At 34.6% G+C, this 14,201-nt stretch overlaps 2 protein-coding genes across 2 annotated transcripts; one reads left to right on the forward strand and one right to left on the reverse strand.

The window, feature by feature from the left end:
• Window positions 1-24: 24 nt before the first annotated feature.
• Window positions 25-8,319, forward strand: LOC123706796 (nucleolar protein 6). Its single transcript, XM_045656239.1, has 14 exons — window positions 25-184; window positions 281-1,358; window positions 1,511-1,781; window positions 1,931-2,149; window positions 2,489-2,593; window positions 2,772-2,914; window positions 3,457-3,636; window positions 3,949-4,116; window positions 4,388-4,688; window positions 5,345-5,598; window positions 5,896-6,110; window positions 6,370-6,552; window positions 7,115-7,216; window positions 8,168-8,319. The coding sequence occupies exons 1-14, from the start codon at window positions 173-175 to the stop codon at window positions 8,297-8,299; spliced, it is 3,363 nt and encodes a 1,120-aa protein (XP_045512195.1). The 5' UTR covers window positions 25-172; the 3' UTR covers window positions 8,300-8,319.
• Window positions 7,515-13,712, reverse strand: LOC123706797 (myogenesis-regulating glycosidase-like). Its single transcript, XM_045656240.1, has 9 exons — window positions 13,668-13,712; window positions 13,196-13,312; window positions 12,687-12,887; window positions 11,658-12,318; window positions 10,362-10,554; window positions 9,936-10,045; window positions 9,394-9,649; window positions 9,042-9,198; window positions 7,515-8,805 (listed from the first exon to the last, which is right to left on the reverse strand). Exons 1-9 carry the CDS (start codon window positions 13,684-13,686, stop codon window positions 8,618-8,620), a joined length of 1,902 nt encoding a protein of 633 aa, XP_045512196.1. The 5' UTR covers window positions 13,687-13,712; the 3' UTR covers window positions 7,515-8,617.
• Window positions 13,713-14,201: the final 489 nt, after the last annotated feature.

Raw genomic sequence — 14,201 nt, forward strand, 5'->3', positions numbered from 1 at the left:
CCACAAGGCGAAGATGTCAAAGCTGAAGAATGAAATGAGCAATGAGCAATCCCAATCGAGCATTTCAATTTTCAAATTCAACCTTAAAAACTCGTGTTGTTTACGTCTTTATAACCTTAAAACATTATACAGAATAATAAGATAAATAATATAGTTGAATATACTTAACATCATGGTAAAACGGGTAAGTTAAGGATATAATAATTTATACAATAAAATAAGTAATATAAATCTAGTAAACATTTGTTTGAGCTTTGATTTATTCTTATTTCATTTTCAGCAAATGAAATCATCTACGACAGATAATGATGGTGAAATAAATATTTTGAATGAAAATGGAAAACGTCCTGCAGAAGACGCTAATAAAGAAAACAAAAAACGCACCCGCATTAAAAACTTATATCGTCAGCCTACTGCAAAAGAATTAAATCGACTTCACGAAACGGAAAATTTATTTAATTCTAACTTGTTTCGACTACAGATCGATGAAGTTTTAGATGAAGTTAGGCTTACAGAAAAGACCACAAAGCGCTTTACCGTATGGTTTAATTCTTTTAGAGAATATTTACTTTCTATTACTGAAGATAATGTAGAATATGACCTGTCTGAAAAGACCTTAGCAAAGCATTTAAAGGCAAGTCTTCCAGTTTGTGAAAAACTTAATAAAACAAAAGCGATGTTCCAATTTCACAAGTTTAAGGATATTAATATTGTTGGTTCTTATGACACTGGTACTGCCATAAATGCATCCCTTTTAATAGATTTACAAATAACAGTACCAGCTGAGACATATACAAAAAACGATTCAATTAATTATCGATTTCATAAAAAGCGTGCTGCTTATTTAGCTTTCATTGCCTCGTATTTACAAAAATCAAATTTAGTTGAGGAGTTGAAGTATTCTTGGTGCAATATGTGTGTTACTAAACCTGTAATTGACCTAAAACCTAGTGGTAAACTTGGTAACTACTTGACAGTGAGACTTAACCTAGTCTGTGAAGAGGAAGCATACAAACTACATAGATTTTCACCAGGTCGTAATAATTTACGTGAATCATGGTTGTTGTCAGAAAAACAAGAAAATGTTTCTGAAGTTGGCCCTCCAACACCTTATTATAATTGCAGTGTTTTAAGTGATATAACAGCTAATATAAATAACAATTTTATTAAAGAAACATTATCAAATAGTGAAAATTTAAAGCAAGCAATAATTTTGTTAAAAATCTGGCTTAGACAACGAAAGCTCTGTGTGTCAGGCCATATTATAAGTTTGCTGGTATGCTGTTTAGTACAGATGAAAAGAATCAATAATATTATGAGCAGCTATCAAATTGTAAGAAATGTATGGATTTATTTGAGTAAGTTATTTGTTTAATTATTTAACAAAAATGGTATTAAATTCTTTATTCACCATGCAAAAGATTAAACATGAAGTAATATTTTTTTCATACTCACTTTGACCAATGATAATTAATTTGATTTAACTCTAAAATATTACATCTTTTTTTAGAAACATCAAAATGGGATACAGAAGGCCTCTCTCTATGTAAATCTGAAGACTCTCCGCACATTGAACAGTTCTTAGAACATTTTCCTGTTGTATTTCTTGATAAAACTGGATACTATAACATCTGTTGGCAAATGTGTAATGGCACATATAATGCATTGAGGCGTGAGAGTGAATTGGCAGTTGATATGTTGGACAGTGCAAAACTAAACAGCTTTATACCACTATTCATGGTTCCAATATCTAATTTAACTCAGTTTGATCATATAGTTAGGTGAGTTTATATATGTTATCTTCTTCCATACATTAAGTATACTAGTGGCTTAAACTATATTTTAGCCTGAATTAACCTCTATATGATAAACCTATGATAAATTTATATATATTTATTTTATAACATATATATTTTCTTTTTTGTTTCAGATTTCAAAACTTACAAAAATTAAAAACATTAGTGTTACAAAGAGTGTCAAAAGAAGATAAAATTAATTTTGGTGTTGATGAACTACCATTAGTAGTAAATAATATTTATAAACTACTTACAAAAGGGCTAACAGATAGGGCAGATTTGATTCTACAATTGGTAGAGGCAGACTTTTCATGGCCAGTTAAGAAAACTCCAGAGAAATGTAAAAATGTGGGGTGAGTTTAATAAAAATTTGACAATATGAGATACAATTTTAGATTTGCATAATTTAAAAAAATACAATGTCTTCTACTGGAATTATTAGGTATGACACTTATTTGCCAGTATTTGTAACACTATAAAGGTGTTATCGCCACACATGCAGTAAAATTTAAAACCAAAAGTGGTTTGCTGCAATGACATTTCTTTATTACTGACAAGATTCAGAAATGTGGATTTATTTGATACAGGATTAATTTTCACATAAAAGCATTGTAGTATTATGAGTGTTGATATTAATAGTGTATTGCTATCCCTCAATTATATTTGAAGTCATTTTAACTTGTGTTTTGCAGGTTTGAGGAAAAGTTGTCATTTGGTCTAATCTTGAATCCAGCAAATGCAATCAAAATTGTTGATAAAGGACCCCAAGCCAATCTTCCTGAAGCAGAACAATTTCGGTAATTATTCAATATTTAAAATACGAGTCGTAATTGCTACTAGTCGTAAATTTTTCTATAACTACAAAAATACGCTCGACACTAGGCATTAGACAATGTAAAGCAGATTTAGAAAAACATTTTCTGGCTTCCAAGGAAATCTCATTTTGTTTTAATTCACATTTTATTACATTTATAGATTGTTCTGGGGAGACAAATCAGAGCTGCGTCGTTTCGGTGACGGGTCGCACGTAGAGGCGTGCGTTTGGAATGCGGACACGTTCTCAGAACGACGGGCCATTTCTACCCAAATAGTGGATTATCTCATGAAATTAAAATACGGTTAGTAACTACATACAGATACAAATATCATATATCATTTGTTTTTTTTGCAAGTCTATGTACTTTGTAGTAAAATACCTAATATTGAATTTTCGTATCTAACAACTTGCCTTGTTTTTAAGTTTATTTATTTTGTAATTATATATAACAAGATTTATAACGAGAGGAACATAGCAATAAAAATGATTAAATAATAATAACTAAGTAAAACTTAATTCAACTGAGTTGTGTGATGGTGTCAAAGTGAGGTTGTGTATATGTGATAGCTCATGATGCAGGTCTATCTCTATGTATCTTAATACTCCGTGCATTTTCCGCGATAGCTTAAACAAGTCTGGCCTATTACGGATCTGGTAGGCAGGAACATGGAATTTCTTATATACCAATTACATTAACGACATGGCTAATTATTCTTAGATCTTAAAACATCCAAGGCTAATAAAAATGTGTTTATAAATAGTAGCATACGATTTATCGTAATTTTCCAGGTCTTATAATTAATATTTTATATATATAACGAATATCTAAAAAAATCATTTCAGACGTACCACAATCCGAGATTTTCCACATCTGCAATCAGCTTGACAGTTTGACAGCTCGCAAAATGGCGGCTTGCGAACAGAGCGAAGAGCTCTCTCTCAAAGTGTTGCAAACGTTTGAAGAAATACGTAGAGATATGCGAGCTCTTACACAGCTGCCGTTGGAAATTAGCGCCGTATATGGTAAGTAATATTGTGCTCACAAAGTCGTGGAAATATTAAAAAAAACGATTATAAGGTCAAGAAACTCACCTGAGAGTTTTTTTTATGATTGGGAGAGCAAACCAGTCTACGGAACTGAATGGTCCGCTGCTGGCCTTTAAAAGAAGAGCCCTTTTTTTAAAACACAAACAAAAAGATGACCTCACCTCTTAACAATACATAATGTACATAAGTCTAAGGACTTGCCTTGCCGACCTCGGTGGCTTATATAAAGCGTGTGGCCTACGAAAGCAACGAAATTATTGTATTTTTAAGGAATTAATGTGGTTTCAGGAACCTCGTCGGTATTTAGCTATACCAATCCACTTCCACCGTTGCCCAGTACATCCGACCCTAGAGCGTGGAGACGTGCCTCCACATGCCTCATAAAACCGCCCCAAGCAGACAAGAAATTGTACCTGCCCCCGTACGCACAGGCCAATAAAGCTGTCATTGAGTTATGTAAGATTCAGTTACGGTATTAAAATTTTGTTTCTAAATTTTTCATTATACAATCACAAAGTACCCTCAAAGTTAACTTTAGAATTGATTCAAACTGAATCGAAATTTATTTGTAAATTATATATCCTTTTAAATTGTATTGTGATTTTCAAAGATACACGTTTTTCAGTTTAAAAGCTACAAAAAAATTATATTTTTTGGTTTCTCAGGGCGCAAATGTATTTTTTTAAGAAACAAAGAATTTTTGCTAATCAAAAATGAACATTTCCAGCGCACAGCGGTAAATGGCCGGGTGAAATCGAGGCATTCCGATGCTTAAAAGCCGCATTTCATTTGCAAATATCAGAGCGGCTCACTTCCCAATATTCCTTACCAAGCCAGGCATATCCCACTCATATAGACGTCATTAAAAATGGCTTGTCATACCGCCTAGAGATCTTTCATCCAAAAGAAGTAACGTTATTGAGAAGAGAGGTGGAAGATGGAGTCGTAAAATTCAAGGAAAGTGAAGAAAGCATTAGGATCCAGCGGGATACATTTCTCTTGGCAAGTTTAAGAGGCGCGCTACACGGGTGAGTTGTTTTGTTAACATTCTTTGCTATATCATATAAAGTACTACATATAAAACATAATTGAAACGCATATTTATTTACTTAATTTGACTTTTTGAGTATGTTTCATCAACCTCCTACTACTAATTATATAATATATATAGAGATTAAAATAAGTTACTGAAATATGCCTACCTGCCCTTGGCAATTACTTTGCCCTAGAAAATCAAGATGTAATACAGACAGTATGACTTGAAAAAATTTCATAGTTAAAATAAATTACCTTTAAAACAGTAGAATTAAAAAAAGAGGAATCATTAAAATATCTCTGACCTAATGATTTCGCTAATGGCGCGTTAGGTCAGATAATGTCACAGTAAATAGGCTTTATTGTCGTAATATTTAAATTTCGCGCCTTTTGCTCCATTGACTTAAGTTGTCTTTTATGTCAAGTCTGTTTCTCGTATGTCTTTGTCCGACTCTCTACTCTGTGAACATTACTAGCCGATGTATTGTTTTTGAAACTAAATAAAGTCTAAGTTATTTTCCTCATTTAAAACTAATTGTTTCCTTTAAATCTTAACAGTTATTTCAATTATCTCTTTCTAAGTTTCTAGAATTTTCCTAATTAGAAAATTAATATGATTAAAAACACAAATGAAATTTCTAATTTTCAGTTTACATCAAAGGCACTCTGCTTTCGGGCCAACCGCGTGTCTATTCAAACGCTGGCTCTCGTCCCATCTCCTCTGTCCCTCCCATTTTCCCGCAACTCTTGCTGAATTACTAACAGCCACTGTCTTCCTGCAACCCGAGCCATTAACGCCCCCTACACAGCCCACGGTGGGGCTATATAGAGTTCTGCAACTTTTGGTGCAAACCGATTGGGCTACGCAAATTATCTTTCTTGATTTCAATGGCGATATGACGCGTAAGTATCAGTTTCTATGCCTATTAAATTATGGTGGTTTAAGAGATTTTTAATTCTTACATAGAATTAATCTTAATTAATCTATTACGTTTAGAAATATTTATAGACTTTCGGCATACTCGTTCTTTATTTAAATTAAGTTGAATGAATTAATTTAAAATTTGAAAAAAAAAAGACACTATTATTCGTATTTGTTACGACTACCCTATTATTTCAACGTAAGCATTTTACAAAAAAAAAATACAATTTTAATCCAAATGAAACAATTGTATACAATTTAAGCTTATATATTTTCAGCTGAAGAAATAATAGAAATAGAGCAAAAGTTCTCGAACCGTACAGAAGAGGATCCGGTAATGTGTATAGTGACGTCATATGATGGGGCAATGCCCTCAATTTGGAGTAGTTCCGCGCCAAGTAAACAAGTGGCGACACGTGCGCAAGTTTTAGCTAAGGCTACATTAGCTTATGTGGAAAAAGCTCTATTAAAGGATACAAATGATAATTTATTAGTAAGTTTTAATGTTTCTATATTTTTTTATTACACTATACTAATAAAAAACATTGTAAATTTATTTATTAGTTGATTGAAATGTACAAAATATAACTGTTGCTTTTAATCAATTTCGAAGCACCAAACTCCAATTCAAGACAATCTACCCGAAACCCCAATCGAATCCGGGAACTCTATTTTCATTATCTAGCAGGGGATGTTGCGGTAGAGTTTGAGCAAGCTTTTTACTTAAGCTGATTTACTTATTAAAATTACAGCCAGTATTCGTACCGTCGTACAGCGGATATGACGTATTAATCGACCTGAACGCTACAATAGTGCCGTACTTTAACGAGCGCATAGACGCGCGCCCTAAACTGCCCGCGACAATTGACGTAACGAATGACGTCATACCCGTACTTGAATTTAATCCGGTCGAGAAATATTTGGAGGTGTTGCGGGTGAGTTTATTGTGATTTTATGAATCTTAAAATACAAAGCAAATGTGTGATAAACTTAAAACTACTGGACTGGTTTAAAAATTCTTTGATTTGGTTCCCAGAGTAAATCCAAATTATATAATAATGTAATAAAAAAATGACCAAGTTTATTAATACAGGACCAGCCGCTACTTCCCTAAAATAAAAGTTATCCTATTTGAAAATGTCTGGAATGTTTCGATATCCGTACCCTTTTTTATTGTATATTTTGTATGTCTTGACGAAATATAGATTATTTAACAAAGAACGACATCAAATGCCAGTCCACGCCTTAGTAAAAAATTATAAATGCGCCTCCCAAAAAATGCGTACGCCTATGTTTTAAAAAAACTACTCAACCGATTTTAATTGAACTTTGACTTCTCCTAAAGTACGTGTTTGTAATTCGAAAATAAATACCAGATCTAGCAAACATCCCTGGGAGCTTACATACTATCATTAAACCGAAACTGTATCCAAATACAGTAATTTCGTAAAAGTCGTTTGTGATACAAAAATTATTCGAATTCATGATTAATTTCAGAGTGCCTATGACGAGTTCGCTCTGTTCTTCTACGATAACTATGGTGGTGACGTCATCGCTGTCTTATGGAAACCACATATCAACGACATCAGAGAATTTCAGGTATTATTTATTACTTTTTGCAGTGGCAGTGTTAGCCTAGTATAATGTGCCACTCTCGTCCCGTGATTTCGCATCTGGCTTGTGCACCAATGGACTTTCTCTATGTGCGCATTCAGCATTCGCTTGTACAATGCAGTTTTTCTTCGTGAGGCAATGCATGCCTTAGTAGGCTGATCACATCTGATTTTTCATTTCGTACAGTTCTGACATTTCAACAAGTGTTGCTACTAAAAAAGTTCTCCACCGAAAAAGGAACACAAATTTGACCAAAATTTAGGGAAATAACAAAAATGCTAAATAGTTTTTTATAGTTTATCTACAAAAAAATATATCTTAGTATTTACTTACTCAAGTGACCCAATACAAAATAACAAATATTTCTATATCACGAACAGTATATCGAATTAACTTTAGTTACTTTATTTTATTATTTTGCTGGCATCACTGCCTATTAATTCGAGGTTTTGTAAACCTTTAAAAAGTTATCTTTACTTGTGCGTTTTTACTGATGAAAAGGAACGTAATTATCACTCGCCGTAAATCCACCTTTAATGTGGAGGACCGCACTTATTAAAACAAATTTATAGACTTAGATGTTCACTCATATTAAAATTGAAAAATGTGCCCGGCCAAAAAGGTCTGTAATCTCTGACATGTCAAAAATGATAGCTGTCAGAATTCTACGGAATTAAAAATCAGAGTATACTTGTTTATTTGAAAAAACAAATGATGACGAAACAAATCGTTTTCAATACAACCGCGCTGTTAAAGCTATCGTACGAGCGCAGGCAGTATTATTTTTGTTTATAAATTTAATTTCCATGTAACTTCTATTGACTCATAATAATAATGCAAAGAATGTTTTATTTAGTTACTTATGAATTTACTAATATCATTGGACATGTGATGCCTTGATTTTAAATTGAAATATTTGACAATTAACTTTTTCAGATAACAAACGCACACGCGCTAGTACCAATTGAAGGCAGTGACAAGAAATTCAAAGTTAATATTGAAGCTATAATTGAGGACTTCAAGATCCTCGGTGAAGGAATTGTTAAAGATGTCCGTAATAATTCTTAATAATTTTTTATTGTGTATTATAATTTGTTTCGATTAACCTTATATTTATTCTAAGAAAAAAAATACTAATTTCTATTATGTATCATTATTAGTAGATTTGATAAATATTTATATTTTGGTTATAAAACGAAATTCATATTATAAATTTTCTGGGCTGATTATATCTTAAGCACGCCAGTTTATTCACTGGTAACTCCCCAATCAAGTAACATTTATAAGATATCTGAATAGTTCTAAAAATAATTTAAATATCAAAATATATTTTTAATGCAATGGCGCTGGCGATTAAAAAAAATCTTAGGATAATATAAATGTATTTTAAGCCTTAATAAAATATGGTAAGATGTCTAATGGTGCCGAATATCCTCGTATCCAATCACCGCCTTCGAAAACCTTAGAAGGATCGCCTTGCGCCTGCCACGAACCCTTCGGTAGGTATACGTCACGTTGCCTTGCGCCATGTTCTATTACAGGTGCTACTAATATTGATTCACCAAGTAAATACTCTGTAAGATTATAAAACTCATCAAATCGTATCGAGAATCGAAATACAGTAGGTATTGCGTTATATTGAGATTAAATTAAATAGTAATTATCTTATTATTCCGTTGTAACTAAACTGACAGATCTTATTCCTGAGTCTGACTTATGTCAAAAATGTAAGTTTCGACTATGAAATCCTACTTTTGATGTTGGAGTTTGTTCATGGTGAGTTTGACTACAGGTGAATAATAATACTCACGGTCCCAAATATCGTAAGTCTCAGTATTATTAGGTTCAATCCACCATATCGGAGGGTTTACTGGAGACCCGTCTTGCGATGCTTTCTGACACGCTTCTATGATCTTCGGTGCGAATTCTTCATGGAGTTTTACAAACTTCCGACTTATTTGTACGGTCTGTAAGTGATTTAATTCGGTAAAATATTATGCAAATTATAATATCCAATAAATATCCTATATTTGATTTGTTATTTATTTGAGAAATTCCATTGCCCAAGTTTCTGTATGATTTTTTAGGTTATCGAAGACTTTCTGAATATTGTAAGTTACTAAGCAGGCTTTCATAAAAAATATTTAAAGCAAAATTATAACCTCATCGTCATAATCCCACGGTACATAAGAGAACTGTAGACTGGGCATAAACGTTGTCGCTTGTAACCATCGTATAAAGAGTTCCTTTGATGGAGGTTCATTATATCCGTTTCCACCAATCATATCTGGCAACACTAATGGGTATCCGTTCATATTGAGCTGAAGGAGAGTAGTGATGATCGTTGGTAGACCGTTTTCAAATGTCCAATAACTGTCCTTATCTATCATTCGGATGAATACGGGTAGGTCTTGAGTCCTAATAATGAAATTAAAGCTGTATTACAATCTAAATAAGGAGCGCGGCATAGACCACTCAGTGGTTAAAGTTATATCCTGTAGATGTGGATTTACTGTCAGTGATAGCAGTCAGACACGAATTTGAACACACCATAACCGTAGATTGCTACGTTGCAAAAACAGAAAACAATGCCATCCGCGAACACGTAGTAACTGAGTAGTGACTCCCGTATATCGGTTTAAATATGTTTTTACATACGGGTGAACTTAGCCGTTAGAAGAATCCTAAATATTTAATGTTTCACCTATAACCAGTCCTGACTTCTACCAAGGGACCGAACTGTGCGACTGTCCGCACGTAGTCAGCAGTAATCACGCCAGGCTGGTCATTGATGTCGCCTTTTAATACTGGAATCTGTTCAACAAATGGATCTGTATTACTTAATGTTTATAGAACGTATAACCCTTACTGTTAATTATTGATATACTTCTAGGCATTGATAATAAATTAATTGTCTAAACACAATATGTAGAAACTATACTCCACAGCTCCTAAGTTGGAATGGGGTCAGACTTTAGCGCCGTTACTCAAACATACTCGAACATTCCCCTACTAGGCAACAAACCAAAAATGTTTCGAGCTGATAAATGAACGTAGAAACTATTAGGGGGTTTGGTATTAGAAAGTTCTTTAATTATTATTCAAAGTATGATTGTACAAATTGACTTACTTGTGGTGCCCAGCCACTTTCCCCGCCATCAAACTTGAAGCTGTCAATACCATATTCAGTCTGAAGAGTCTTCAGCCTCTCCGTGTACCAAACACGGGCTTCAGGATTGGTAAAGTCAATATAAGCAGTGCTTGTGGCATTGTCATTCCACCAGCTCGTTTCTACTGAACCATATTCAGATAAAACTAGATACCTGAAAGTATTAAAAGTGAAATAAAAACGACTGTTAATAAATCGTTATGTCATATAATATATTGTTAACATACAAAATATTAATAGACGAGGGTAGGTGGCCGATGGGCCGAACTAGTCGGACTGGCAAGGAGGCAAGCCAGGGAGGCCACCTTTAATAGGTGGGCCCATGATCTGGCTATGCCTAGGGCGGTTGTACGCACCGTGGAGGCGATTCGCCCATGCCCTCGGGAATGGGTGAATCTCCCGAGTGGAGCCGTGTCCTTTCGGATGGCGCTGATACTGCACAAGGTGGCGAGGTGGGAAACCCTTGCCATCTGCCACCATTGTGGTGCTCCAGAGGACACGGCGGGGCACACCCTGGCGGATTGTGCCACTTGGACGAGGCAACGGCATGACCTAGTGTCGGTCGTTGGGACGGACGGAGCTCGCTACCGAGCGTTTGCAGCAATGCTTGGTAGCCAAGGGGCATGGCGTGCGGTAGCCTTCTTCTGTGAGCGTGTTCTGCTACAGAAGGAGGCTGCCGAGCGTCAGCGGGAGGTGCATGGCGATGGCCGGAGGGGTTGTGCTCGGCGGCGGCGAGGCGGGGGTGCGGGGGCAAGACGCGAGGAGCGTTTGCCCAACAGCGTTTCGCTGCGCCGTCGCTGAGCCCGTATGAAGACATATTCACCTGAGTTCCCTGGGTTGAATTCCTAGTGCGACCCCCGGGGGACTCAATGCGGCCGGACGTCATTCATTCAGAATGAATCTGTCCGGCATAGCAGGCGATATGGAAGGCTCAGGAGGAAAAAAAAGTGCCTACAGCGTGCTATTCTCATCTCTGAGATCGTAGGTTCGATCCCCGGCTGTGCACCAATGGATTTTCTTTCTATGTGCGCATTTAACATTAGCTCAAACGGTGAAGGTAAACATCGTGAGGAAACCGCCTTAGACCCAAAAAAGTCGACGGCGTGTGTCAGGCACAGAAGGCTGATCACCTACTTGCCTATTTGATTTACAAATGATCATGAAACAGAAACAGAAATCTGAGGCCCAGACCTAAAAAAGTTGTAGCGCCATTCATTTTTATTGTGCTACGTAACTCGTATACAAACAGAAATTTACCCTTTGTTCAAAGCTTCCGTATACCAAGGCTCACAATTCTTATTGATAAATGGATGCGTCCAAATGGTCACTCTAAATCCCATACTCTTCAAGTTGTCTACTGTATTCTTCATATCGGGAAATCTCCTTACATCCACAGTCTGTGATCCGTAGCATAATTCCCACAGATCGTCAATTTCTATATGACTATTCGGGAAACCGTTATCTTTTATTTCACTTGCAAACTTCATAACTGTTTCGTGGTTGATACCCCTCTTATATCGAGCCCAAGTTGACCAAACTGGATATGTCAGCATTCTTTCATCAGGTATGCCACTTGGGTGTTTTAAATACCTCTGAATTGCATATTCGTGTGCTGTCCGGGGATTTTCAAATATACCTATGGCATATACTAACTCGTTAACTTCTCTTTTATCAGAGTATGGTGGTTTGATCTGTGAGTAAAAACATGCAGCTTGTTTGTTAATGTTATTCTGGTCTACGAATAGTGGAACTTTCTTGTCAAAGTAGTAGAAGATCCCATCAGAGCTAAGCCAGTATGGTTCGGCGACAGCGCAATTGTCAGCCTCTTTGCTGACGTAGGAATAATCTTGGAGAAGCAGTCGTTCTATAGGCCAGTACTGTCGTTTCTGTTCTGGACCTCCGTACCAGTGGTGACTCCCTAAACAAATGACATTATTTTTAGTAAAAAACATACTAACATAACGCTAGAATTTATATTTGAGTTTTTTACATTAGAATATATTATCATTTATGAAACAATTAAATCCATCAATTAAGTATTTACGGACTAAATAGCTATAATCTTTGCATTGTTACTGTATACAAATAAACTTGCTGGCGTACTTTGGTTTTTACATTATATTTAAAACCATGCCAAGATTTTTTGAATTTGCCTTAGTTGTACATTTCTTTCTATGTTTATTATGGAATGTAAGATACAGATATCACTTATTCCGCGTCATTAAATTATGTTTAGAATGTAAAGATTATATAAAAAATACCATTAATTATTTATTATAATCTTACCTAAATTGATACAATCCTCCAACCGTTGACTTTTAGATGCCTTCCATTTGAATGTGATGACATGGCCATTATCCGCTTCCTTAGAACTGATTGTTACACTAGTACCATTATTGTTCTGAATAACCACATCCCCATCTACGGACGTTTCGTTGACATCCCCAGTATGGCGGCCTATTACGGATATTATCTGGCGGTTACCCCCTAGAAATGATGTAAGGGATCAATCGAAATTGTATTCGTTTTGGCTTAAGTTATTTTATAAGAGATTTTGTCTTAAGTAACAATTAATTAAATCTCAATGCTACCAGCATTAATTTTTTAGATTTTTGTATTCCTTCTGTCATAAAGAGGTTTAAAACTTTCATTACAATTTTAATTAGGTATAATACAAATACATATAATGTATAAAAAATATTTCTTAATGTTCATAAGACATTGGTGGGACCTTGTAAAACTGTTTATATTTTATTAATACACATAGTTCATTTAAAAAAAAGTTTTGTATTTACCTCGGACTAATATTAGGTTAAGACCCGTGTGAAAATTGTCTTCTAGTCGCACTTTTAGGTCGCCTTTGTCTATTAGTTTAATGTCCAACGCTGAAGACGCAGTTAGCAGAGTTACCACTGTGTGATACAAAATGTTAGGCTTACCACGTTTACTATAAGATTATTACATATTAAACGACGTCGTTAGTTTGTTGTAGCGGTCTTTTTTTTTTCAATAGGTAAGCTGGATGCCATGATTTTCAGTGCAAAAATTGTTAAAATGTGATCAAAAACTGGCCACTAATACTAACATTCTTCAATTCAATAATTGATTCAAAAATTCTTCCCCATTTAAAGACGCCTAAAATGATTCCATTTCAAAAAGATATTATAAAAACCTTCACTTTCATCTGCGTAACATATTAAACGTGTTTATAATAATTAAAATTATTGTTGTCGGTTTTGAACAACAATTTAAAGGACAAATACTTACCCAACAACGTGTAATCCATGTCGGATGTCCAACATAAAACTGCAATTAAACAACGGAATTATTCGCTTTGTATCTGTTTTTCTGGCTATTGAGAGCAATTATACTATCAATTAATTGTTACAATGCATTTCTGCTATAATAATTGGTTGTGCATATATAAATTACATGCCATAATTAGAGGTGTGTAAGATTTTAATTAGGTTAAAACAACGATCTTATTATGTTCGACGTGTATCATATCTTTTTAGAAGATTAAGACTTAGGTAATTTACTGTATTATATATAAGAAAGTGAAAGTATTACTTGGCAGATCGACTTTTATACAAAGAAAATCGAAGATGGAAATACTAATTAAAAATGTTGCGATTTATATATTCATTATTATAATTTAAAGACATATGTTTCTTTGACCATGAGATAAAATTTGAGTCCGTTTAAACATTCTGATGTTGAAATCATATACTATAAATGTATACGTATGTGATGAACTAGTAGTATAATAATGTTGAAACGTAGTATAGAAGTCGGGGTTTT

Source organism: Pieris brassicae, chromosome 3, assembly GCF_905147105.1.
Source record: "Pieris brassicae chromosome 3, ilPieBrab1.1, whole genome shotgun sequence".
Classification (NCBI taxonomy): Eukaryota; Metazoa; Arthropoda; class Insecta; order Lepidoptera; family Pieridae; genus Pieris; species Pieris brassicae.